Source organism: Melozone crissalis, unplaced genomic scaffold (genome assembly GCF_028551555.1).
Source record: "Melozone crissalis strain CALT ecotype California unplaced genomic scaffold, PUWL_Pcris_2 ptg000006l_1, whole genome shotgun sequence".
Lineage (NCBI taxonomy): Eukaryota > Metazoa > Chordata > Aves > Passeriformes > Passerellidae > Melozone > Melozone crissalis.
In genome coordinates this window covers 37,393,102-37,420,772 of record NW_026535784.1, presented here as the reverse complement: position 1 = coordinate 37,420,772, position 27,671 = coordinate 37,393,102, and the positions used below count along the sequence as shown (strand labels likewise).

General features: G+C 38.6%; 1 protein-coding gene across 3 annotated transcripts in view; it reads left to right on the top strand.

The window, feature by feature from the left end:
* The window catches only part of TMEM131L (transmembrane 131 like), a 79,971-nt gene that overhangs the window by 33,305 nt on the left and 18,995 nt on the right, over window positions 1-27,671 (top strand). For 2 of the 3 annotated variants that reach the window (XM_054293651.1, XM_054293643.1), the window contains exons 4-21: window positions 1,369-1,440; window positions 2,346-2,469; window positions 3,500-3,616; window positions 5,640-5,750; window positions 11,497-11,574; window positions 13,555-13,708; window positions 15,504-15,562; window positions 15,916-16,024; window positions 16,984-17,089; window positions 17,731-17,884; window positions 18,515-18,685; window positions 18,991-19,060; window positions 21,039-21,156; window positions 21,730-21,871; window positions 22,867-22,976; window positions 24,603-24,675; window positions 26,725-26,867; window positions 27,486-27,628. In XM_054293651.1, the coding sequence (XP_054149626.1) occupies window positions 1,369-1,440; window positions 2,346-2,469; window positions 3,500-3,616; window positions 5,640-5,750; window positions 11,497-11,574; window positions 13,555-13,708; window positions 15,504-15,562; window positions 15,916-16,024; window positions 16,984-17,089; window positions 17,731-17,884; window positions 18,515-18,685; window positions 18,991-19,060; window positions 21,039-21,156; window positions 21,730-21,871; window positions 22,867-22,976; window positions 24,603-24,675; window positions 26,725-26,867; window positions 27,486-27,628 (2,054 nt within the window). The remainder of the gene's footprint in view (window positions 1-1,368; window positions 1,441-2,345; window positions 2,470-3,499; window positions 3,617-5,639; window positions 5,751-11,496; window positions 11,575-13,554; window positions 13,709-15,503; window positions 15,563-15,915; window positions 16,025-16,983; window positions 17,090-17,730; window positions 17,885-18,514; window positions 18,686-18,990; window positions 19,061-21,038; window positions 21,157-21,729; window positions 21,872-22,866; window positions 22,977-24,602; window positions 24,676-26,724; window positions 26,868-27,485; window positions 27,629-27,671) is intronic. The other variant, XM_054293646.1, reaches the window with a different exon arrangement.

Genomic DNA, 27,671 nt, shown 5'->3' with positions numbered 1-27,671 from the left:
TGAGGTTCAAGGTCATATTGTAGTGCATTAACCAGTGGCTTAACTTTTGTTCCGCTGTGCATGTGTAGGCATACAATAAAAGTATCTGAGGGCCTTTAAGAAACATGTCTTCCTCAAATATCTGTGCCTTTTACTACAGTAGTAATTTTAATATGTATGTGTTACAACAGTACTCAGACTTAACTTCTGGGTATGTACCTGAGGTTGAATTTTGGAAGAGGAAGAAGGTGCTGGATGTTGCAGTGTTTCTGGGAATGGAGCGAGAGTGGGCTGCTGCAGAGACAAGGTGGTTGGAAGGATGCTGTCACTAGCAGCTCCTCAGGAATGCTACTTGGATATATTGCATTCTGCCTGCTACAGTAGTGAGAGAATTCTCTCCATCCTATGATTCTATGTTTTATAAAAGTTGTGGGTTTTCATAATAATAAGTATTATTTTTCCTGACTGGTAATAAATTATGATGTCTGTTGCTTTGGAATATCACAGCAGGATTTTGTACACAGTAAGAGATATTAAAGGTGTAATGTCACAGAACTACATTTTAAAATTGGGAACCAATTGACTGTACTACCACAAATTATGCAAAGCAGCTGGATACCTAATGAGACCACAGTCCATCTCTCCCTTCTTCGACTCATCCTTGCTAGGATGCTTATTAGCATCATCCAGTAAAGATTAAACTGGTTCTGGCTATTCAACATGCAGACTGCTTCTGGGGAAGCTTTTAACAGGGTGGCACTGGGTATGCAGATAAAATAAACAAATGCTAGGCTTGTTTTTTATCACTGTGGTTTTTGGGACTTGTGGGAGACAAATTTTAATTGAGAAAATTTAATTGAGAAAATGATGAAGATATCATGGAATTTCTATGTTACAGGATATTGAGTAATGTTGAAATAAGCTAAAAATGTCCTAGAACTGTGACTTTTTGTAGGGCAAAGGAAAGATGATGATATATGTGCTTCACAGTATTTTTTATTCTGTTCTGCATAGAAGAAGCAAGCTGGCTTTTACATTACAGTCACAGCTATATAAGCACTTCCTCTATCTCTGCTTTTGTCCAAGCTGCCATTTACTTCTCTACCTCTACATCTCTCAGGTGTGCCTGTGCCAGTGCTTGCATAGGCAAGTAATCTGCTCCATGCTGACGTAATTTTCATTCCTCAGGACTCATCCCAGTTGTTTTCCCTCTGCAATCCACTGCACAGCCCCATAAACAGGTGTGCCAGCATGACTGTGGAGACCTGTGCAAGGAAGGAAGCTTCAGAACAGAAGGAGTTAAGAGCCTGCAATGTATCTTCCTTCCCTGCAGATTGTAGCATAATGTCCACTAAATTTTCATTGTGGTTTCTTTTCCCTTTTTTTCAGCTTCTCAGCAAAAATGCCTCCAAATGGGAAGGCCTTACATTTTCACCCATCAGTTCTGCATTTTGGAATGCAGTGAGTATCTTACATGATTGTTATTTTGGTTAATAATGAGGTGTGGAGGAACAGCTACACTGGGCTCCATTTGGGTAAAAAGCATTAGCTGGGATCATGCCACTATCTGAAAAACAGAGTAGTGAGTAATTGCCACAGAGCTGGAAGTGCATTTCTTGCCTTGCAGTCTTTTGTAAGTTAAAAATCAACATAGTTCTGAGAAGGAGGAAAAGATAATTGGGACTATAATACATTCTGGGTGTACATTTCAGGTGATTCTGCATGGATGTCAAATAATTGCTGCATGCTGGTTGTTGATTTTTGAAAGATTGCCTTTCTAGTGGAGGAAGGACTTGTTGTTTGCCTCTTAATTCTGATAACAAAATCCAGAGTCCCAAGCAAAACATGCTGGTCGAATAAATGAGGTTTTTCTTAGTTCTCTTTTAAGAAAACTTTAAAAATTGTTCTTAAGTGATAATGAGACTTTGATTTCTCAGTAACTAAAAAGAAACACAGTCTCCTTGTGAGTTAAAGGAATATTTCAGAGGATGCACTGGAGGAATGTCTAAGATGTTGGGGTTTAGGGTGTACTAGCTAAAGCAAAAGCCTCAAGAGAATCATTGCTTTAGCTGACAAAACAAGACTTCAGTTATTTAAATCTTTTTATCCAAAACTTTGTGCTTTGTAAGGTTTTTTTTTTTCAAACTCCTAGTTACTCCAGTGAGTTTTGGCCAAGTGTACCTCACATCCCAGCGTTACATATTTGCCTTTGTATACTAAAGGCAAAATTTGTTTGGTGTGTTTCCAAAGATAAATTACAAGTAGGTAACTGTTGCAGATGAACATGTTTTAGGGTAATTTGTGTTGTTTCTTTCATGTGCTTATAAAGTGAATAATTAATTATCTTTTTTTTTCTCCTGCTTTAGGTTACTGGGGTTACCCAGAGCTAAAATGCTGCATGCCTACAACCCTAGTAGAGATAGAGATGTTGTAGTCAATTCAGTGTTTACAGCTACTAGACAGTTTCATGTGTCTCCCGCTCATAGCCGGGTGAGTGTTGATGTACTTTTGCAAAGTATGTAATGGCCAAGTGCCAAGCCTTCCTGCTTCCTCTGGCATGAGCTCTTCATTCTGTATTTTTGCGCTTTTTTGTAGGACCTCCAACTCTTTTTCTGTTTTGCTAGTGGTTTTTTTGTTCACTTCTACTTAGACTTGTTTGGGAGAAGCCATCCAAAACCTACAGTAGGAAATGTGTTTGACAGTAACAGAGGAGGAGAAGAATTTTTCAGTGTTAGAGAGGCTGTTTAAATCACATTCTGCTTTAAGCAGCATTATGCAGTAATCCACAGGCATGTGGGTGTTCTACAGCCCTGAATTTTCAGTCTTTTGAACGGTCTTGCATATTCGTCAGAAAAACCTGCAGTGAAATGTTTTATGTATTTTGCATTGCAGTAATGGGCATAATTGCCTTTATGATCTAAGACCATTATTTCAACTCTGATTTTTTTAACAATATAATGCATGTTAAGAATGAATTGCTGTGATCTCAGTTGGATGAAGCCCAGTTTTTATCCTCTGCTGATGTGCAAAGGGGTTTTATTATGTTTTCATCTGATTTTTGCTTTTACTATAGCTGAATGGGTATTACTGTGCAGACATAAATGTCATTGTTATTCCACAGTTACTGAGAGTGTTGCCCAAGTTCAGCTTGGCTGATTTGCCTGTATATCACAGGGGCACTGATTCACTTTGCAATAGCCATCTCTCTCTGTGTGGGGAGGTGTCTCTGTGCACTCACAGGCTGTCCATGCTGCAGGGTTAATATCCAAAAAGAAGCCTTGGCTGGTGAGGCCCCATGCTAGCTGAGAAACTCCAGCCATAACTTGGCAAGCTGCTGCGTGATCTCAGCTTTGTAGTAAGAGTTGAGAGCTGTACACAGATGAATCTTCTCAGTGCTGAGGTTCTGCTTAGTGGGATTGACAGATGGGGATGTACATGTGGAAGTGTCCTCTGGGCCCTGTGACTGAGTGGGGAGTGCGTGATCACTGGCACCAAGCAAGCTTCTTTGTGCTCTCTGCAGGTGATTCCAGCCATGGGAAAGATGTCTTTCAGAGTACTCTTCCTGCCCACAGAAGAAGGCAGCATTGAAAGCTCATTATTTATAAATACCTCATCTCATGGAGTTCTTTCATATCAGGTAACTGCTCTTATTTTTCATATCAGGGAACTGCTCTTATTTTTAGCTTGAGTTTTGGATTTTCTTGTGTTTGAAAAATTGGTTTTCATAATTTTAGGGACTTTGAAAGTTAATTGAATTCCTGATACAGATCAGGTGGGGTAATGTTCCCAATTCATCCCTTTTACCAGATCATGCTAGTGTCATGATCACATACATGTATGTGGTTAAACTTAGTGCTGTTAGTGGGGCCAGTTGAGGTGGTAAAACCAAGTGTATTTGTATGTGTGTACTTAAAAGATCCTGGTCTAATTAGTTTCATATATTAGTGTAGTCTAGACTGCACTGTGCTGGAAAGCATTTGTTGGGAAAAACCCACTAGGAATTATTTAAGGTGGTTTTCAGCTACTCTGCAGGATTTTATGTAAACACATTGGGGATGTAGCACAGGGTTAGAGGTTTAGGCCCATAAAACATGAAAGTTGAAGTAATGTTTGTGCCTTAAAGCTGTCTGTTTTCTGAATAACTGGTGGATTTGAGCAGGTCTTTAGCTTTTAAAACTTTTTCTAAGGGACACTATATACTCCAAATTCTTGGATTTTATTATTTTGATGAAGAAAAATCTTAACTCTGAATTTAGTGATTTAAAAAGAATGACACTTTTGATCAATCATCAAACTATTTAATGCCTATACTTTGATCTTGTGCTGGAAAACAAAGCTCCTTAAATGAAAGCTTAGGTAAGTTCAGTTGAAATACTTGGGATTTTAATACAAATGTTGCAGTTATCTAGTATTTATTAGAGGTAGTGCCACATTTGGCAGGAACATATCAAGGATGAGGAAAAAGTGCATTATAGAGTGATTGACCTTTTCTTTCTGACATCTCACCCTTCCCTGTGCCCTTAATTTACTGCCCAGTCAGCTCAGCCTTTTATCAACAAGTTGCAGGGAAGCAGTTGTCAGTGCCGCCTCAAAATCAGTTTGTTTCCTGTTGGACTGCTGCAAAAATCAGTAGCAGGCTGGTTTTCCTGGACATTTTCACCAGCCACCTGAGACAGAGGAAGTAGTTGTCCATGTTTTCAGCTCACATTTGGTTTAAGAGTTTCAAAAGGAGGCATGACTTGAGTGTTTGATGCACAGTTACAGTGCTCTTGAGAGCCCCAAAGCTTTGAAACATCTGATGTTTCTAATGCATTTGTTCAAGAGTATGTTCAGAAGAATCACCCAAATGGAGACAAGGCACCACTGTATTATAAATACCTCAATTAAAAAGAAAAAAAGGCATATTCCCTTTGTTTTGTTATTTTCTATCTGTAGTCAGAGATCTTCAGTGAGCATAAAATGCATTTTGTTATCCTCTTAATTAAAAATACGTGGATTTTTCCTCTTAAAAAACAACAAATATATGCATACAAGTGAAAAGCCCAAAGTAATTTTAGTCAGCCTCTGTTGATCTCCTGCCTCCTTGATCTCTCTTGGCTCCACACTCCTCAGTTATTGTGCATCTCCTCGTCAATAAACTAATCTTGGCGGGGCAAAATATAAATGCAGTAGAGCCATCCAAATTACAACTCTTACAATGTTCTGAAAACAGCTGTCTTTAAAAACCAAAATAATGAGAAAATATTTTACTCTATTTTTAAGGCAGAGCCATTGAATTCAGTATTCAGTGGGACTATGTTACTAGTTTTCTTAGAAATTACCTTATTCCTAAATGGTGATAGGTGTATTGTAATTGCCTGGAGAATAGTAGGAGAATGTAGATGCTTCGTTTTTGAGATAACCTGATGTCCTGCTAGTGAGTACTTTGTTTGTCTTTGTAATAGTGCTTGAATGAATGAGTGATGATTCTTAAGTGCCATTTATGTCTATGATAACTTTTTACGTTGGAACTTTATGTTTATTGTCCTTTAAAATAATTTAATGTGAAAAACTGATCTGTTTTTGGGAAGATTGTTGTTATTAGCAATGTAGTTTTGGAAGCTGCTGTTAAAACTGAAATTCTAGATATTGATGTAATGACCTTTTTCTTTTAATACCAGGTTTTTGGAACAGGAAGTCTGATGTCTTCTCCAGAAGAACCTAAAGTGCAGCTAGCAAATGCCTACTTACTGCTTCCACAGATTCAGAACATCCCGGCATCACACACACTGGTACAGTATACATTACGAGGGGAGAAACCCAAGTCTGTTTAACCACAAAAGATTTTTGACCTCAGGTTGTGAGGATGCAAGGAACATTAGCAAAAAATCCGAGTACCAGTGACTGCAGGAGAGAGATTGCAAGATGCAGGGTTACTGTGATCAGCTGCTTTATGGGACAGTCTTTGGCATTTAAACTATTCACACTTGTTGTTCTTCGTGCCCCTGTGGTGGGATTACCCTCTAAACTGTGCTGGCAAAACTATTTGTGAGGCTCTGCTCTGACTGAACTAGAGAATTGGTCTGCCCTAAACAGAAAAATTAACTTTATACCATAAAATTGAGAAGGATGGGAAGCTGTATTGGTTTGTTCTGTTTTTCACTTCTGGCCAGTTCCCATGCGAGTTTCCAGCTGGGTTGCACCAACAATTAGCCACAGTTAAAAAGCATGGTGTGCTGCATGGATGAGACTGGGAGCTGGGAGTCAGGCTGCAGCATCCCCTCCTGCCCCTGTCAGTGCTGAAGATACCAGCTTTTCTTACTGGGAGCAAAGGAGCTCTGGAGAACACAGCCAGCTGAATTTATGAGATGTAAATACTGGAGTTGAAAGAAGTTTAATGATTTCTGTCATTTGGTTGCAGTTGCAGGTATTTTCATAGTCTTCCAGTCCATACAGAACCTCTCAAGTGAATAACTAATCTGAAAAACTGATCTTTCAGATTTCCTGTTGTATTATACACAGACATTGTTTTTCCAAAAACATACTTAGAATACCTTAGCATGTAACAAAATGTAATACTTTATCTAAATGTAAGCTGCGTTAATTGCCTTTGTGATGCCTTCTGTTCTGAGAAAAAATACCAGCATAGATTGTATTTTTCAATCTCCTATGTATATCTTAGATCAATCTTGCTTCTATCCAATGTTAGTGCACAGTTTCCTTCACTCCCTTTCTTTTCCTCCATACCAGTCTCTTCCCTGTAGTTGCACAGTTGCACTTGCTTGTGGACAAACAAAGACAGACTCTTGGAAAGGAAGCAAAAATCTTTGCTTTTGTAATTTGGTTTTGTAGTTTGGTTTTGTAATTTGGGGTGCTAGAGGTAGAACTGAGAAGGGTTTTTTTTTTTGATGCTGGTTATGTCTGCATCTTCATATCTAGCTCAATGGGTTGTTGTCAGGTAGAATCTGAAAGTTGCATACATGCTTTTTTACAGTTATTCTGAATTTCTGAGAGGAGGAGCTTTGGGGTACATTTGACATTTTCCTCACTGTAGAATGACAAACATTATCCTATGTTTTATTTGTATGGAGTACAAGTTTGAGGTCATGTTTAGCAGTGCAGCATGGTACCACCTGGCACTAATCTTGTAAGACATGAGGTGGGAGAGAGCATTGACTCAATTCTCCAAGCTCTGGGTGTAGTTTTTCTGTGGTGTGTTGTAATTAAGGTAACACTCTTCACTGCATGTTATCAATTTGAGCAGCAGTGGAATGGGCTCCTCAGCTGTTGAAGATTATAGATCTAAATATTGGACAGGAGTTTATGGTTTGAGTTTGAGTTCCTCTCAGAAGAATGTTTCTCTACAGCTAGGTGTCCTCTCCAGAAGTGCCTTCTTCAATTCATCTCCCTTACATTCTGATCCAGATCTCATTTTAAAAAATGGTATCATTATGTTTTGTCCAGTTTATATTTTAAGCTCAGAAGATGTAGAAGGAAGAGAGGTTGATGAGGTTTGAGTGAGTGACTACACAAGGGCAAGCTGAAGGATACGTAACTATTACACATAGAATGGAGTCTTGTAGTGAAAAAGCATTTAAAACAAACCAGTCATACTCACTTAGTCATATGCACATTTCTTTTTCCCTGTTTATTTTTAACTGACATAAAATATCTATTTTAATAAATTCAGGATAGCATGAGCCTCATTTGCACATCCCTTTTCACCTTGGGATGATTGAGTTCTAACCTTGCGTGACAGCTTTTAGTTTGAAACATGGAAGGTGTCCTTACCTCTGAAGTCCACTTATACTGCTTAGAAACCTCAGACAGAGAGCTCCATGCTGTGTGTCTATTTTTGCCTTCTATTTTAAAGGTGGTTGTGTTTAAATTGTTTGGTAGTACTGACATCCTTGGTTATCAAGGCCAAAAAATCTTTGACATCATGTAGTCCCATTATGGGCTAGGTAAAGTGACTTATAGAATTGCTGGAGGCCTTGTTACCCCAAATACTTACTTTGATGGTTGGAAACCTACACCTGACTTCCAATTTAAATTGCTTTGTGGTCATTTTTTATATTGAGATGCACATTTAATTTATGTAATTTGTCCTGCTTCTGACACTTAGAAGTGTTTGTAGGTGGCATCAGAACTTTCACTTTGTCAAGCTGAAGTGTCCATGCTCTGTAGTATCTTTGGTAATGGGCTGTCCATTTCTTCACCAAATTGGCCACCCCTTTTGTAGATTCCTCGATTTGAAACTATTTTGAAGGTTAAGGCCAGAATTGTAAATAGGGAATATGGGTAAAAGTTTGCCACTGTAGGCTATGTGTGGTGGAAATATAACATATACCTGGGGATTACAGATGGAAGTTTATGGTAATGTTTCCCTTGGAAATACAATGTGCAACAGGTTTGTGTTTGAATTTTTTTGTTGAAAATGAGCATTAATTTTGTGTGTTGTCTTTATCTTTTAATGGGCAAAACACAAAGGCCTTTCTTTTTTCAACTTTGTTCCCGCGTGTTTTTTACCGGAAACTTTTGTGCTTAATAAGAAAAGAAAAAAGCAAACTTGCCTTTCTTACTGTTGAATGTCTCCATCTTTCTGTTACCCTTTTCAATGTTTGAGCTTTTGAAGGGTTGGGATTGGCATGCTCTGCCTGTGCTCCTGGATCCCAGGATTTCTGGGTTTGTGGCTCACTTGTTGGGAGGAAGAAGAGCAGTGTCCCACAGTGTGAATCCGTTGTACATCCACGTGGCCACTCAGCAGTGGCTAGTTACCACTAAGCCGTAACAGATGGTGCAGCCCATATAGGTCATCTTTGTTTACCCAGCTTCTGGGTGTAGTCTTTGCTATAGTTGCCTGGTTTTTGGCATTGTTTAGTATTTGGACAGCACTAAGAGGGTAGCTGCATCACTGCCTGGCTATGTTCAAGATGGTGGAAATGTCAGAGGAGGAGTGGCATGCAGGGTGGAAGGTCTTATCGTAGGAGACACACAGATACCGCTTTGCTGACTGCCCAGAGGAAGTCAAAGTTTATGAACTGACAGCTTGGGAAATACTGCAAGTACTGGCAGAAATGTAGCACTCCTTAAGCTATGTTTTGCTCTGCTGGGCAGAGGATCATAGAAGCAAACATGTCCAAGTGTGGTGCTTGGGTGTGGAGAGGGAAGGAAGGAAGACAGTAGAGCTTTCTTGGTGTGCTATCCTGATAACTGCCTGCAAAAAACTGATGAAACTCTGCTCAATCATTATTACAGGGATAGCTTATTAACACCATTCAGAATAGAAATACCAGTTTAGGGCCAGGGATTGTCCAGGACAGGAACTTTGAGGGATCAGCCTACAAGAAGAAGAGGAGGTTTGTTCTTTTTCAGTGATACTGTAGGCAAACTCCAGGAAGTGATTTGAACTCTACAGTCCTGGTAATGATGCAAGAATATATCCAAAAATCTTTGAGACCATTTGTGTGGTTTCTATCAGTTGTCTTTGTTCATAGAGGATTTGTGGGTGCTGAGTGTGCGTGTACATTCAAGTACGTATGCCCGAGGACCTAATACAAAATAGAGGCACCAGGTAATTAAGTGGCAGTGCTTTGCAGAGCTCTCTCTGAGATTTCCCTGCTGTGCCTCTCCTTTTTAATTTTCCCCTGGTACAAACACTGGCTGCATAACTCAGCTCTCTGCTCTGATTCATTAGCAGTGGTGTTTACAGTATAAATGGAGTGATTGCACTGCTGGGAGATGGTCCTGGATTTGTCTGTTTGGAAACTCTGCCTCTGACAGTGTTTCCTTCTCAGATGCATTATCTTCTCTTTAGGGTGAACTCAGAGCCATCCTGCCGGTGCTGTAAGATATTGGGCACATCAGTTATGCATTATTGTTTGCCTTAGAGAAATGCAAATCCATTTCCTGTTCTGAAGATAGCCTCACAAAGAAATAAAAATTTCCCTTAGAAAACAGATCAACAGTAAATATGCCCCAGTAGCATTATTTCCCCCTCTGTACATTTGAAGCTTCAATTTTAAGGACAGCAGTTCTCATCTTAGATCTATGCCAGGTCAAGAAAAGCAAAGACTGGAAAAATACAATCTAGCTGATTTTTTTAATATGGATGTGGGGTCTTAAGTTACTTTAAATGACAGTAGTGTTTTTCAAAGAAGCACTGAAAAGGGAACTCTAAGCATCAGGTTTTATCTGATCAGAAAATGACCTCCAAAGTTTTAATTTTATTGCCTTGTTAAAACTCCACTAGCAGCCATGTATTGTTTTTTGGTTTTTTTTTCCTGGTCTCACAATTTGATACAGACAAAAACATCTGTTAAAAAAGAAAAGACTTTGCAGGGGTTTGAGCCCCCAGGAAGCTGTGCTGGGGACAGTGTTTGAGTTGCCACTAACCACATTTACAGGGGCTACGTCGCCCTCTTGTGTGAAGCTTCAGTCATTTTGGTATGAAATCCTGTTGAATTTGGAATGCAAATATTGGCTTCCTTTTGGCAGTGCTTTTATAAAACTGGACCCCATGAAATGCCACACATGTGCTAAATCTCTCTACTCATGCGCCTGTCCTATTTTTCCTGTACTAAAAAGGTATGAAATAGGATGCTAGATACCTTCAAAAATTTCTTCAGTTTTGCTTTTCACCATCAAATTATTGAAATTGTTTAAAGTCAGTTTCATCAACACCTTCAAAAACCTGAACCTGCAGATACCCAACATATATCAGTATCACAAGAGAACAGAGGGTGGGGGTTCCACATTAGCCTCAAAATTAGCTTGACATTTGGCTGTAAGAAAGGCACTGACAGAGTGACAGGTCTGCCATTCTGATTCTGGCTTTTTTTGTTATTTTGTTTTTTTAAAAATTTAATTCAGAATCGAGATATACTGGCTGTGCAGCTTGTGCCAGTAATTTGGCAGTGCAGATTTCCAGATAGCTTTCATGAACTATACTGGGCTTTGTTAGTGCTGTCGCCCCATTAGATTTATGAGTGCTTTACAAACTGCCACAGTCAATGTCATCTTTTATTTTCTTTTCTTTTCCTATTCTAGTGAATAAAAAGGCAAAACAAGTATTTTCTGTCTGTCCATTTTGGCATGAAGCCTATGTATCAGACCACGTCCAAGAAGCATTATATCCTTGGCCTAGATACTGTATTTCAGTATCCAATCAGCAAAGAAAATACACAGAAAACAAGGAAACAAGCTTTTATATTGCACACAAAGGCCCTGTTGAACACAGATTTTTTGGCATAAGAAAATTTGTAAGAGTACTTATGCAGATGCTGTATAAATATTTAATAATCATGTGTAATAATAGTTTGATAAGTAGGTAGATATTGATGGAGTCTTGAGATTCAGAGACTGATTACTGAACTATTGTACAGAGTAATTGTATTCATTAAAAAAATTCCTTACATTGCTATGTTACATATATGAGGAAGCAGTCCTATTATCTTTATAAATTATGGCATGTGAATTGGATTTGTATAATATTTGAGGCAATGTGTTTGATGTTTTCTTCACTTTTCTTTCTTACAGACAGAAACTATGAATGCTAGTCTATTACGGGTTCAGCTTGAATGCAGTTTACCTAATGACACATATCAGCAAGTTAAGGTATGTTTTATTATTGTTTTATATCTATGTAAGTCTTCTTATTTTAAGCCCAGCTTAGAGGGACACTTTCCACAGCTGTAGAAGTTTTAGCAAAAATGCAGTTTTCAGTGTCTCAGTTTAAAGGGGAATTGTGCTTTTATAAAATTGTATCCTCTGATACAAATTAAGTGTCACACATATCACACAAAAATCTTTAGAAGAGGAGGAGATGAAAAATGATACCCACCACCCCATAAACCTCACATAAAAACAAACCAAAACCACTCCAACAGGCTAAGCATTCTGATGTGTAGGTGTTGTACTGCTGACGTGGGGCACAAAAATGATTAGATTTCTGCAATTTCTTTTCTCCAGAAACTTTTCACGAGTGTCTGGTTCACAGTGAGAAGTGATCAGTGAGCTGAGAGGCTGAAGCCTGGGCTGTTTCTCAGAGGAGCATGAGGGCAGCTGGGCAGAGCTGAGGAGGGGCTAGTATGTTAGCAGAGTGTGTTAGCCTCTCCAAAAGCACTGAGCCCTCAGGAGAGGAGGTTGTCTCGTGTCCTGGGCGGTGCCTCCCGGGTTCTCCTCCCGTCTCTGGGTGTCCTCACAGGATGGGCGGGTGCTGCTCAGTGCCCATGCTGTGGGTGAGGAGCTGGCCCGCACTGTGGCCAGTGGCACCTGTTCCCCAGGAGCAATGAGGAAATTTGTAAGAGTTTGAGCAATAAGGCCCAGGCTCCATAGCTGTATTCCTGTGTGGAGCACGTGTTGCACATGGTGGCATTCCTGAGCCGCTTCCCTTCCCCGTTTGGTTCTTGCGGTGCGCAGTGCATTGAGGGACTTGAGGTGCACCTGAGCATTGGAGCCTCTGTGGAGTGCAGCTTCCTGCCCTCTGCTCTCAGCTTCCCTAGGGAGGCTGTGTGGAGTGCAGCTTCCTGCTCTCTGCTCTCAGCTTCCCTAGGGAGGCTGTGTGGAGTGCAGATTCCTGCCCTCTGCTCTGAGCTTCCCTAGGGCACACCACGCCTGTGCTCCAGTCTCCATGGCAACCCTTCTCCTGCTCCTGGCAGCCATTTCAAGTGCTGGGGGTCTCTGATGCTGTGTGAGCTGTGATCTCATCCTCCAGCACTTCCCCACCCCTGCTGTACTTGCTTGTGCCACTTGAAATCTCAAGAGCTGGAAGTGTTCTGCTGCACTTCTGAGAGCACTTCCCATGCCAGTTTTCTCCTCCTAATCCTCCATCCTGAGCAAATTAGTCCTCCTTTAGTGACCTTTGTCGTTTGAATTTAGTGACCTTTGTGGTTTGATGCAGGACTAATTAATGTTGTTCACTGTTGGTTGTCTAGTTCTATTTTGCTTTGTTGGCTTTAATTTTTTTTGCAAAATGGTGTCCGTGTCCTTGTAGTTGCTATGACTTAGCTGTGTTAACAGCAGCCACTACTTACAGACAGAAATAAAATCCTATTTGTATTTTTCTGAAGTATTCTAGCCAGACAACAGTGTTTTCTATTAAGAATTGTACATGTATGTTTGTTTTTTTAAAATTACTTCAGTGAGAAATGGAGACAAAAGCACAGGATTTGGAAAAATTAACTATAAACAGACCAGTGAACATGAACTGTCTTCCTACCATTAAGACACATGCATCAGTCTGTTTATGGCACATTTTATTGAAGGCAGAGGATTTAACAAAGGAAACTGTTTTACAGTCCCTGAGGTGAGACTGACTAAGACAGTTTATAAATTTGCATTCTCTCAAGGTTCAGTGTCTTTTTTAGTTGTTTTTTGTCTTTGTTTTTGCTGTGCTCTCTGTACCTGCACTGTGTTTGGTTTCTGCTGAGATTTTAGCAAAGGTCCTAATTACTTTTGTTTTGCCAGCACTTTGGTGCTGGAAACCTTGTCTCTTAGATAATAGCTTTGATTAATTTCTCAAAGTTCATTAGTGTAATGAATTTTTTCTATTCTTCCCCCATCACACACACACCATATCCCTTTGTCTCACTCCAGAGTTGCTGTTTTATGTCTGATGACCCAATGCTGCTAGAAATGAGCTTAACAGTAAGAGTGGAAAATGCCCAGCAAGATTTTGTGGAGCACAGACAATACTTACTGGAGAATCTTTTGATAGTTTATGTAGCAGTGGAAAGAACAAAGACCTCAGGTAAGTCCTAAATCTACCTGTTAAGTGTAATTCAGCTTGGTTTTATACATAATTTGTAATTTGACATCCTAAATTGAAACAATTTCAGTGACAACTTAATTTCACAAGTAAGGGAAACCAAGTAAGTTCAGTTAAACACAGGTAGCAGAGAATTTGTGTCAGGCAGAGTTATCATAAACAGTTTTCTTCATAAAGGTAACAGTTGTAAAGCTGTACACTAGATCTCTTTCATTCTTCAGTCCCTCATGCTTAAATAGTGTGGAAAGGTGACATGGTCCTTTTAAATCTATAACTGCATTTCTTTTTTCCCATGAATTAAATTGACCATAATGGGATTGTGAAGGCTGAGTGGTTTATATGGCACTGGGGATAGTGGCCATTATGGAAAGTAGGGTAATGAGGTAATACAGATGTGCACATCATTTGTTCTTGTAAGCTAGAATTCCACAGGCAAAACAATCAACTCCTTGCAGTTTCTTTATGCTGCAAATCCTCTAAATCCAGGGGATTTTAAATTATTTATAGAGCCTTGCAGTCTAGTAGAATAGCTTTTTTTAGACATTTCTGCCAGTTTTCCTTTCTGATTGGAGAATGAGAAACTGCTTAAGAATCCAGATTAAAATAATATTTTTTAACATACTTGTTGAAGTGGAACATGATCTTTTTGTCTTTTGAGAGATGCATTTCAAAATCTAGTCACAAAACAATAGATACAATATACACAAAAGAATATCTATGAAATGTTCTGGTTCCCTCATGCCTGTTCTGTGATGTGGTATTTCAAGAGCTGAAACTGAAATACCCACTGTAAACCTAGTTTCCTGCCAGTGAGATGCCAGGGCTTTGTTATGTTGAGTTGTGGATGTACATTTATTCTGATGCTGGTAGAAAATTGTTCCCATCTGTTCTGTCAAGGGTGCTCACTGTTAACACTTTTGATGGTTAAAGTACTAGAAGTATCTTTTAGGGCTGTTTTCTGTTAAATATAGTGCAATTATAAGTCCTGTCTGTGCTAGAGGTTGGTCCTATAAGCCTTTTGGATTGGTGGTGGTACAGCAGATAGGCAGAGTCTGCACAGGGGAACTAACCAGCTGAAAAGGCTGCAGAGGAGAAGCTGTGGGATGTGTGGAGCTCATAATCAATACCTTGAACCCTCTTTTGGAAGCTGACACTTGCAGTCTTGCTTTCAAGCAGCTGAGCAAAGCACACACGTTATTAGAAATCATGGTGGGTCAGGTAGGAGAACGTCCTTTCATGTCAGCCTGCATACACTGATTTAATGCAAGTATAAGCAAGGGCAAAAACTTAGTTACCTCCCTTGTGGAAGGACTGTAGTATGATGGTCACCTCTTACTCTGTCCTGCTGCCCTTCTTTTGGTCCTCTACGTCTTCCTACTGTCCTGTGGATGGGACCATAGCTTTGCCAGTGACCAAAGGTGGTTCCCCAACATAGCTGTACCACCTTACCAGCAGGTGAAAGCTGTGTTACCCCTGTCTCCTGTTGCTTTAGGCAATAGTTTACTACCTACTGGGTGATAGACCATTCCTGATTTGAGCCCAAAGTGTTGAATCCAACTTTGCATTATTTCCTGGAAATGCTTGCATTTTAAAGCATTTTTATTTCTCTCTTGAATGTTTGCCAGCTCAAGATGTGAACAGTTCATCCTTTTTACAAGGGTGTCTGTCACACAAAGATTTTAAAATTTAAATTGGGATTGCTTCTCCTGTGAGTGTCTGACAAAACAAGTGTTTCTGTCCTTGGTGATCTTACCATGGTGTTTATTCCTTTGGACAGGTCATTCATCAGTAGATGTGTTTATCATGCATTCTGGAAACAGCCTGGTGCATATACAGGTAATCGTGGGCTTCAGGAAGTCATAATTTAGGGTGGTGAATTTTATTAGGGAATTAGCTTTCTCTAATAGCAGATTGATTTTGCTGGTGGCAAACATCACACTTTTAAGTTTTGAAGTGTGCCCAAATGTCTAGTAGGTCCTTGAGATGACATGTTGTAGTTCAGTGATGGATTTTTTTTTTAATATGTAAGAGCTGTTAACTTGAATAAAAATTCATGTGTTGATTTAGAAGATAAGAGAAAATGGCAGATGGTGGCATGCAAATTTGACAAGAAGATAGACTAATACAGGAGCTGCAGCACTAATAAGGGTAGTACTGCTATAAAAATAACTTGTCTTGTCTTCCTGCAGGAAATACGGCAGTTGTCACAAAAATACACATCAGCTGTGGAGTTTGAGCCAGTACTGCTATCCTCATCATCTACTAACTTCACAAAAGTTGCTTCTATTTCTTGTAAAGGTACAAGTTACCCATATTTGGAGATAATATGATTAAATAGGATTTGATTGCTGGAAAAAGGGTAATTTTTTCAGCAGAGACCCTGAAAGATCTCAAAATCATCTTGTCTAGACTTTATTGAGAAAGAGAATTAATTCTTTTTGCTAATAGTTTCCATTCCACCCTTTTTGTTTATATGTGGTTCTTCTTATGCTGGTTGAAGGCTCTAAGCTATACATACTTGAAAACGGGGCAAAAACCAGTTTCTGAAATGTTAGCTGACTTTACAATAAGCATAATTATTGAATATGCTTTTTCAACATCCTTTTATGGTTTATGCGGGTTTTTTTCTGTTTAAAATATGTTTTCTAAAAGGCTATTGTGCTTGGGTGGTCATTTTCTATGACATTGCTTGGCAGGACCATTGAAGAGGCTTGCCTGAAACCAGACGTGTTTGTGGAAGAGCAGAGATTGGCATTTAAGCATTCCTGACTCCAGCCTGCTTCCTGTTCTGGCCACTAGACTGCAGTGTACAGACTTTAAACATTAATGAAACAGGCTCCTTTCATAATGACGTTGAGACATGTTTTTCCTAGGGAAAACATAGATGAATAAGAAGAAAAAGGGACTGTTATGTTAAGTGATTCTCTTTTTCAGAGGAATTTTTCATTTGTTGAAAGAAGGCAGTGTGCTCTGATTAGTAAGAATGCTATGCCAATGACAGGTGGTTAAAATTGCTCTTCACAGCTTTATTGTGTGTGTATTTTTGAAGGTGTTTATCATTCATGAATACTTCTTATGCCAAGGTTTGAGATCTCTGAAAAAAATTGAGTCTTAGGACTCAATTAGATACTTTACTCACCTGTGTGAGCATTGCACCAGCAAAGGTTGCCCTTTTTACTGTTCTTGCAAATCTTCCCATGAAAATAATTTTGGATATGCTTGTGGCTGATGTATTCCACGTGTCTGCTCTTTCCCAGCTGCATCCTGTGAGAGTGAAAGTCTTTATGCTGACAACAGCAAGAACTATCTTTTGAAAGGCACTACAACACTCAAAGCCTGTCTTTTCTGTCCTGTGATGGAAGGGTAGGTTGGCAGTGGATTTTTGTTTGTTCGTTAACACGCACTGATACTATAATGGAAATACTATGCCTTACTTTTAAGAGATGACGTTAACTTTCTTTGTCACTCTGATTCCAAGGTCAGTGAAGAGGCTTCTTCCTATTGTTGCTGTGTCATTTGCCAAATGTCACAAATTTAAAGCAGTAATTCTATATTTTATCCCAAGAAGAATTTTAGGAGCCCGTAAAAAGATGTGCTTTAAGAGCTTATATCATGTAAACGTTGCTTAGTCTATGATAAAATTTCCAGCACCCTTTTTAATGCAATGCAGAAGCTGGATAGTCTTAGAAAAAATGTGAAGTCTTTTCCTGCTTCAGTCATCTTTTGCTAATTTCATCCAGCCTGCTGTATCATAAAGCAATGGGCAATGTTGTACTATAGCATGACAAGAGGGATAGATACTTTGCATGTCTCTTTTACATGGTTCTTGTGAATTTTTACTCTCATATGTCATTATTCCCAAATAAATAATTTTGTTCCTCTCTGGGAAAACTTAGAAGAGCCCCATCATACAAGAATGCTATGTTATCTTCTCTTGTGTAGACCACTTGTGTACTCAAGGACAATAGCAGATGTATTTATATTTTTGATGTATTTACTTATAGGTATTTTGATGTAGATCCTTCTGCAGCACTGTTTCATATAGAACCACATCATAATACTTCAGGATATTGGTCCATATGGTTTACAAACAATTTTTACTTCAGCATTGAATTGAATGAGGTCTTCATAGCCAGAGAAACAAAGAATCTAGTTAAGGTAAGCCTAATTTCTTCTTTGTACAATGTTTTGTATTTGATTTAAAGATATGGACTTTTGACATACAAAATGGGTTCTTGGAAGAACTTTGTGTTCTTAGAACTGGTTGGAATCCATTAAAAATAAAGGTTTATGTACATCTGTAACCATTAGGTTACTGTCTCAAGAGGCATTATTCACTGTCCAGCTTACTTTTGTATTGTTTTATTGACAACTGTTCCTTCATTTGAGTTGCAGCTACAGATGCATCAAATTACAGACCATTGCTTTGTTCTCAGAATTGTTGAATGTGTGTGTTTGTGCTCTCTAGGATTCAGCATTTCTTCATAGTGGAAGCCTTTACTGCATAGATGACCTTTAAAGCCAATGATTTACTGGCACAACTGCTTGATTCAAATCAGGCAAATCTGGTTTAGGAGTAAGCACATGATATAGGCATCTAAATGGCTCTTCTTATGTTTTGGTATTGGGATTTGCATAAGTGCACTGTTTGGATCAGGTATGAGCTCATATGGCCATGTAGTAACAGCAAAAACACAAAAGACAAGAAAGTTTGCATTTTTCAAGGTACCACCTGTGTCAGAATGTGCTGTACCAATTTTAATTCAGCTGTTGTTTGATTCTTTTCAGATTCTGAACTTTGCTGAACCTCTCACTCTACCTCCAGGCTGCTGGAATGTTTTTTCTTTGAAGCTCAATGTGAAAGACACTCTAACAAATGTGCTCTCTAGTATTTGTTTGTCCACAAACGTGGGAGTGATGTTCGAAATACCTCTGCAGATATATTCGACTGTGTCCAAGGTATGGTGTTCAGCTGTGTGTGTTGAATTATTATTATGCACTGCAAACCCAGCTGCAGCAGTGTCTCTCTGAGGCCAGAAATCTGTTCTTAGTCCTGAAACAAAAGCTCAGTATCAGACCACTCTGTTAGACCATTCTGAAGATTGAGAGTTTAAGTCCCCAGAGTTGAACAGCAATGGAATTCTTGTTCTCTTGGCACTTAATTATCTTAATTCAAAATTCTCTTATTTGACTCTATGAAATTATGCACTGAGAAAGTGAAATTTGTTCTCTTGTTTTGTCATGTTTTTGTTTTGTTTTTCCAGCAGGGAGATCTTAATTTTGAAGCAATTGCCCACTGTGATATTCAGTGCTACTTGGGAAAGTCTGATTCAGGTAGGTTTGTCCAAGGCTTTTTTTGGCATCTGACTAGTTTTATTGTAGAAAATTCATTTTATATAGCAGGACTTGCAATGAGAATATTGAGATTGTTCATGCAAGTACTTAGTGTTCATGTAGGTACTTAGTTTTACATTTGTTTAAAAAGAAATGTTCTGGGAGTATATAAATGGCTGAGGGAACTGAGTACACGGCGCAGTATTTCAGACATCTAGTTCCATAGCGTGTGCTAAGCTATTGTTCTGTCTTGAAACATTTTTTTTTTTAAATTTTAGTATTTAAGACTCTCCTATGAATTGTCATTGATGATGTATTGCCCTTTTCTTTCTTCATACGTGTTTTCTTGAGAGATGTTGAAGTAGAATGGTAAAACTGTCCACTAACTCAAAGTTATTAGAAAATGTGCATAACCTGGGCCCAGATCCTGGGAATTCTTTTATGAAAACCAAACAAAAAAAATTGACCAATATCTGCCTATATCTAGAGTTAAATTTGAAGGCCTCCTCTTTATCTCTTTCCCACAGCAATAATTCCGTAGGTTTCAGCAAATATGGTTTATCAGGCTTGTAAAACAACATCCTTAACATTGTATCATATGAAACAGAAGGAAGGCGTCTCTTTTTTTTCTGGGACTGAAGAATCCATCTCCAGATACTGTAATGCTGGGAGCTGTTTTAAGTACCTGGCTAGCATTTACCAAAATACAGCAATAGGTTTAACGTGGCATGATACTGTCTAAAGAATTTTGAACCTGTTAAAAGCTGGTTCAGAATAGTGCTTTTTGCTCTCTGTGCAGTAAGGAGTTTCAGAAGGCAGCTGATAGCATAGGCTTTAAATATTTGAGCACTCTCCTGGAAATGTTTTCAAGATGATGTTTCCTGAAATGTGTCTTTGTGTGAGGATATGAGGAAGGCAGTAGTAGTCAGTCAGATGTGAAAAGGAGAATTGAGGTGACATATAGAAACATTTGACTTGAACACTTACTGAGACACTTGCATGCTAAGGTCCGTATCTTAGAAGAAAATGTTTGCTTTTTTGTTTTTTTTTTTTAATCTCAATGAAAGAATATGGCTAATACAACTGAATACTTGTTGCTTACTTTATTTTCATTCTAATAATACACATAATGAGATCTGTACTTACAGGTATTCTGCCTTCTGCTTTAGGATACTACTGTTTGTAAACAGAAATGTGTAATGCATTAGCCTGGAAATACTGACCTAAAGAAATTGTAGTTGGATTATTCCAATAATCACCAATCTCAATTAATTACTTTAAACATTAAGGATTGTAAAATAAAGTACATGCACTTTCAAAATAAGTATTTTTTGTTTTCTTTCTAAGGAAGCTTGCTATTCTAACTACTTTCTGCTGTGTGAAAATGCTTGAACCAATATGAGTGTAACTTTCTAAAATATACTAATCTTTAGACTGATGTAAAGCTTTGCAATTCATCTTAAGAATAATTTGAGAAAATTATCAGCATCTAGAAAAAAAGCTAAAATGAAAAGACTGTTTTTGCCAAACTGGGAATTGTTATGTTCCCTGCTGTGCCATGCTACTATATTTTTGAACCACTGTATAGCATATTATCTTGGTACTTTACTGCCATCAGTGGAGAGTACTGTGTAGACTACTGATGACCTGGTTACTCTTCAGTGGCATCTATTAGGAATACCAGCAATAAAAAGGTCTCACTAAAGCATACACAGCCTGTGCAATGCCCATTCTCTTGTTTGCATGTACAGTTACCTTGGTTTTGCAGATATATTTCTTTAAACAAATCTGATATGGAAGATAATATATATATATATACACACCCTTGCATATTCTCACTGTGAAGAGAAAAGGGGGTTGGCTTTTTTGTTTTGGGTCTGGATGCTTTGCAGATACTGATTACTCATGTTCTCAAGTAGACTGCTGGAAGGAGCAAATATTATCTCTGTAAAATCTGAAAAATCTATTATTCTTTCAGCAAATCTGCTTTGGCAGAAGAGTCTCTCTCTGGACCGCTCTGCCTGGGACGTGGATTCCGAGCTTGCAAGTGACCTTTATGAAAGATGGCAAAAAATAAGAAGTGGGGAAGCATGCAGGTCTGTACAGAATGTGTTGAGGTTCTTAATCAAGCCAGTAGAGTGTTGTAAGAAAGAATATTTCTGTTCTGAAGTATTCTTAATTAGAACAAAACATTCTGGACCATTTTCTACACTTAAGTCAGTTCTCTTGAAGCACATGGAGTTTCAGAGCACGCCAGACTCCCCCAGCTTTCATTTCAAGGCACTGCCAGCCACAAGTAAGCTTTTCAGCCTAAAATGTAAATAATATTCTGACTCTAGTTATCTCACCAGGGCTACCTGGCATGAAAGCAGTCCAAGCATGTTTTACCAGCTCATTTATGGAGTTGCATGAGTCCTTCATCATCAGGTTGTATAGCAGTCTTAGCAGTCTTCTCAGGGTCTTTGAATGGCTTTCACGGTTTTTAGTCCCTGGCCTACATACACAAAAGTTAGCTGTTAAGCTACAGCTTTATGGACTTTATTTTGTAGAGACCATTTCCAAGGAAAGATAAATTCATGCAGTTACAGATTCTGGCAAATCATCTTGTAGTTCTTTGTTTGAAAGAAAAAAAAAGAAACTAATTAAGTTTTCTGCTTTTGCCAATAAAGCAGGAGAAGTATTTTAGGATCAGCTCGCTTTACTCAGCAGAAGAACTCTGAAGAGGAATCCTTTGCCTTTTTCTTGCCACGGTTGACTACAGAGCCTGGCCTTACACTCAACTTTAATGCCACAGCTGTTAAAAGTAGCATGGTGAGGATGGTTGTTACTACACTTTTTTCTGAGTTGTGTGTTTAGCTTTTTTAAATAACAAAGTCTGTGGTTAATATTTGGTGCTGCTTATATTTTCATATTGCTTATGAACTGATGTTTTGATCTCAGTTAAGACACTAAATTTGTATCTCTTTGGTTCTTTGGTAAGTTTCCTAGATTGCTAGTTGTAATACTTTAGTACAAGGAGAAGAGTAAAGCAGTGTAAGTTTTAACCAACAATTTGTTGTTGTTGTTAAACTTTCCTTGTGTTCGTTATATAAGTTACATGCTTGTGGTAAAATAATTGAGCGTGGGACTAGGGATAGGGTGTGTTGTCATTAGTGATGCATGCAAGGCTGTACAGGATGGCCTTCCTCATTCCACTGTCTTGTCTAACAGAGGTGTGTAAAACATTTATGAGAGATACAACACTTGCAGAGCAATGTATCTTCCAGCCACACTGACAATTATTTCTTTCTTGTTTGTCAGATTTAGGTTTCTACTAACCTAGCCTAGGCCAGAACCAGTCATATGGAAATAGTTTTCATATGCACATATTGTGAATTACCTTAATATTCCATTTGTCCAATTTAATTGTTAGTCATTACAGAAATTTTTGTAACCTGCTTGCATTCAGACTTCTCTAAGATGGGGTGGCACCTCACTAACTTTCTTCTGTGCTAGAGCTTTGTTCACATCTGTCTGCATAAATCAAAATCCAAATGAAAGGGTTGTTTGGGTACTGGGGGTGGTCTGTATTTTTGTGTATGTGGTTCAAAATGCACTCTTAGCTGATTTTGCAGATTCTGACATTGTGGTGACATGTCCTGCTGTTACATGCAGTCATGTGCATGTGTGATTATACTGCATTGACACAAAAGCCAGATTGAAATCCCTTGAAAATGCAGATTGTATTGCTACTGTTGAATTATTTTACCAACCAGTTCTCAAATATGTAGTTTTTAACTCTTTCTTTTCCCCTCCAAACTATTTAGGTAAAATATTTCGTACTAAGAAACCCTTCATCCTTCCCAGTTACGTTGCAGCTTCTGCCTCTTTCTTACTACCCTGATCCCCAAGCTTCACTGAGTCTGCTGAACAAATGGTAATAACTATCTCAGGATACTGTTTTCCCTTTTAAAAGATCTTATTTGCTATGCCTTATGATTGTTACTTATTGGGTTTTATTTAGTTTTTCAAAGTGTAACTTAGATGGGGCTTATGTTCTGACCCATTTTGGAAGACAGAGCCTTGTTTGGGGCAGCTCCCTGTATGGTGCATGCCTTTTTGGTGTACCTCATCATTGATAAAACACAAATTTAACATGTTTTAAGGAAATTTGTGTCTGCCAGATATATATTATAGTTGTTCATCTTCTAGTATCTGAGGCTTAGTGCAAGCTGCCCAGGTGAGGTGAACAGTTTACAGAGTTGGGCTTGTGCATCTCCTCACAGTGCTGGTTGGTATCTGTAGAGTCTGTAGATAGATCAGTGAAAAGAAGGTATCTGAACCATCCCAGAGAAGAGTTTTCTTCTTAGCCTTTTCTTAGGTAATAACCCTGGTCAAAGAGGAAACAGAAACTGGGAAGCAAAATGCAGATTCGGAGGGAGCAACCTCAGCATAAATATTTAGGGTCAGCTAAGTAAATGTTTCTGCATTGTTTTAGCCCTTCTGTTTTAGATTTGAGATGATGATCTAATGAGAAATCTAGAGGAGAGTTAGACTAATAATAAAGAGACCTGGTGAGTGAACTGAAGCTCACCAAAATAAGCCCTGTCACACTTATCTTTGAAAAAATGTTATAGTTGGTAGGTGTGTGTGGTTAGAGACAGTGGGATTGCTCCTGTGCTTAGGTGTATCTTGCTTATTTGGGATCCCAATCCCTGTGTAATTGCTTCCTTAACCTCATTCCTTTACATAGGTACATGCATGTGCATATATATGTCTGTGTATATATATGCACATTAATAACTCCATCTGTTTGCATACTAAATATGATTTCCACATAGACTCTTTCTAGTGGTTTGCAATTACATTTTCTCTGTATTTGCACACTTGTGTTTCTGCAGATCTTCTAACTTCACCAGAAATCGCATCCATTAACTGGTTCTTTTTAACCTAATGTCATAGATAGTTATGACAAGTGAGTTTTCATTCAGTGGCTGGAGGTCCATTCGTCTATAATCTACATTTTATGTGTTGGTTTTCTTATGTTGGTTTTTAATACTTGATGTCAAATGCTTATAATTTGCATTTGGACAAACAAATCAATTGTTTTAAGTGAATTTGATTTGCGCATTATGTGATGGAAAATAGGAATTTGTCCCAAACAAATCATGAACAGAAAGAGGGATTTTTGAATAAATTATATGAGATTTAATAATGATTATTTCTTAACAGTTATGTGAGCAGAAAGAGTTTCAGGGAATTTGTGTTTGTGTGGCTTAGAAATTCTATTTCTTGACTGTTATCTTTTACAATATTCTACACTGGCAGACCTAAAATGCCCAGCCATTTGTTTGTTTTCCAAATATGTGTAATCCACATAAAACTGATTTGCAGCGTATTCTTTTGAAATGCAGACCCACATTTCCACCATATTTCACACTGCCAAAATGCAATTGTAAAAGTAGTCTCTATTTAAGAATAGATGCCAGCATGTAAAAATAAGTTAAAGCAGTTCTGACAGGCTGGGTTTCAAATGCTTAACTTTTTGTTTTGGTTTATTTAGGTTCAGGATAAATGTGCAAGCTATCAACTTCACAACCACCGAATTCAGGCTAATGGATGAATGTTCTCACAGGGTAAGATGGTTAATTTTGGTAGAAGTGGTCTGACACACTAGAGAAGGATTTTTCTAGCTATGCTACTTCTGGGTTCTTCCCAAGAGCAATTTAAAGCAGTTTCACAGTGTTTTCTTGATTCTTCATCAGGTTTGTATCTTTGTAGTTAATTATTTTCAGGATTTGGGTCAGTTTTGAATACAGCTGTAGGGAGGGAAGTGCATGCATGGCTGCAAGTGTGTGGATGTGCTGCTGGGGCTTCACCCTTGGCTCCAGGCTGACCATGAAGTGTCAGGCTGCGGAGTCAGTGATGTCAGGAGCGGGCTGGTTCTCTTCTCAGAACAGGGAAGTAGTGTCAGGTAGTTCATGGCAGGAGGAGCTGGGATTTCTACATATCAGCTTCATGCCATTGCAACTTCTGGATTCAGGTTTGGAGTGTCATGGTTCTCTCTGGTTCCAATTGCCTCATTTTTGAATGAGTGTGGTAGTACTTGACCATGGCACACCAGTGCTGAGCTGTGCTTAAACCCTGAGATGATGTGTCATGGATGACAGAGAAAATGCTGTATCAGGGATGCTGGCATATTCTGGTGACCAGAGTACTATCCAGAATACCCAGAGGATCTCTTCTTAAGACTTCTGGTTTGTACAAAAAGCCAGAATTAATGTATTTTCCTTGCTGTTTGGGCATACTGCAGCTTCATGTTTAATGTCCTGTATAGATACAGGTTTCTGCACATATGCTTTAAGATCTTAATGAAATATTTGTACCTTGTAAAAAGAAAAGAGTATGTTTGCTGCACTAATCAAAACTGGCCTTTCCTTTCTGGCAACAGTTGTAAGAGTTGTTGTAAAAGAGAGGAGACAGCAGTTTATAAATCCTAGCCTGTAGGCACACTCTGAAAAAGGGAAGGTAGTGTAGGGGGAGGCGTGAGCTTCCACAGTCCCACACACCGTACTCTTGGCCAAATGGAAAAATAGCTGTGGATCTTCACATCAGTGTGTGCAATACATGGTTTTCATTAGGTTTGAAGAGCTAGGGGGAACATGCAGGGTTAGGTAGATTTTCAGCACATATGAGACAGATCTTGCCTTGTTAACCAAACAAATAATTGCTAACATTTAAATTTTTGCATTTGACGTCATTTTCCTAGTCATTTTATGTGCAGTGAATTGTTAGGCTCATCTTTGTAGGGAGTGACATGGGGAAGTTTGCAAACACCATACATGACTTGCTTTTAATAAATACTGATTATTAAATGCAGGTTCTGATAGTTTTTGTGCATTATTTTTCATAAAATAGACTAAGAATAAAAACATTTTGAACTGAAAAAGATAGAAAAGCTGTTAATACAACACCCATAAACTGAGAAACAACCAAGTGAGAGCCCATTTTGGAATCTTTATGGTTTTTTTGACTGCTATAGGTATCTGATCACCCCTTTCTAAGAGGAGACCTCAGTTCTGGAAGAGCAAGTTATAGGGCTATTTTCATTTTTCAAAGGCAGAAAGAATAAACAACAGTATTAAAAAAATTTACATTATTTCCAGACTAAGTGAACTTCTGGTAGTTCTGGTTTTCAATTAATATAGTTGAGAATTCTCTTTGGCTTCCTTCCAGTGACTCAAATTATCAGCATATTTACCAGCAGTCCCTTTCTCACTTCAATCAAGTTGTAAGTCATGCACTGAGGGTATAATGGTTGCCACATTTCCCTGTGCAATCAATACACTTCAGTTCTTGTGTTGTGAAGTGTTTCAGGATTTCTTGAAAATGAAAGACACTATAATTTCTTTTCCATCTGAGGAAATAAAAGCTGTTTTAAATAATGAAGTAATACATTCCTCATAATAAGTGCAGTAATATGAACTTTTGCTCAAATAAACAATCTTATCTGATGTTTTATGTTGTCAAAAGGAAAGACTTTGATATAACGAGTTAGTTAGCAGTTTCTGCACCTTGCCAGAAATATTCTGTGTGGTGCTAAGTGGTGATACAGTGCTTTCTTTATTGACATCTTTAAGCACGCATGTTTTCTGTGAGTAAGAAGTGCATTTTTTGTTTAACAGAATGCACATCAAGAGGACCTCACCAGCAAGAAATGCAGTTCTGAGATGCTTTGTTTAAGTTTACAGCCACTGGAAACCAGAAAAGTTGGTGTAATTTTTACGCCTCTTGACTACAAAAGAGTAGCTTCCCTTATTTTAATCAGGTAAGCCAAATTTTAGCTGTAAGTGAGAATCAAGCAGCTCAATGTAAAAATGAATTTGCAAAGTCCTGGCACATAGACAAATGCTCAAAATTTGAAAGTCAGAATACCTCTGGTTAATAAAAATTGCTTAGAGTGTGTTTGGGCCTTATGTCTCAGTCATTAATTTTCTTGATATGTTGTCAGAGGGTTATAAAATGCATGTGACTCTACTGAGGCAGTTTTGAGTTGAGAGAAACACATTGTATGGCTTTGCTGTTTTCAATCTGACTTAATAATGATAGGAGTTATGGATCTGGTGAGTCTTTTATGCAGCCAAACTTTGGTTACCTTTGTAGGAAAAGGGAGTTTATTAATTGAAGAAGCAACCATTTTCACTAGGTGACACAGTTGTTATCTAGTGGCACTGGTCACTAAACTTGCTCCTTCACTGTCTGAAATTCACTAGGGGCTGGTTCTGGAGTGATCCTGTCTCTGTTTAGGGGAAACCTGTCTAGGTTTGCCTCTGATTCTGTTCTGACACACTGTTACCTTGGTTTGGCACCTAGAGAGCAAAGCCATGACTTTGGAAACTTAATTTGTGCTTTAGTGGCTGACTGCTTGATTTTTATTTTATGGCAGAAACAACTTAACTGTTCTGGATGTGGTGAATGTAGAAGGCTTTGGAGCCAAAGAATTGCTTAAAGTAGGGGGAAGACTCCCAGGTGCAGGAGGATCCCTTCGGTTCAAGGTGCCAGAAGCGACACTAATGGACTGCAGACGACGTGAGTAAGGAGAGACAGGTCTCTGCTTGTGCAGCTGCCTGCT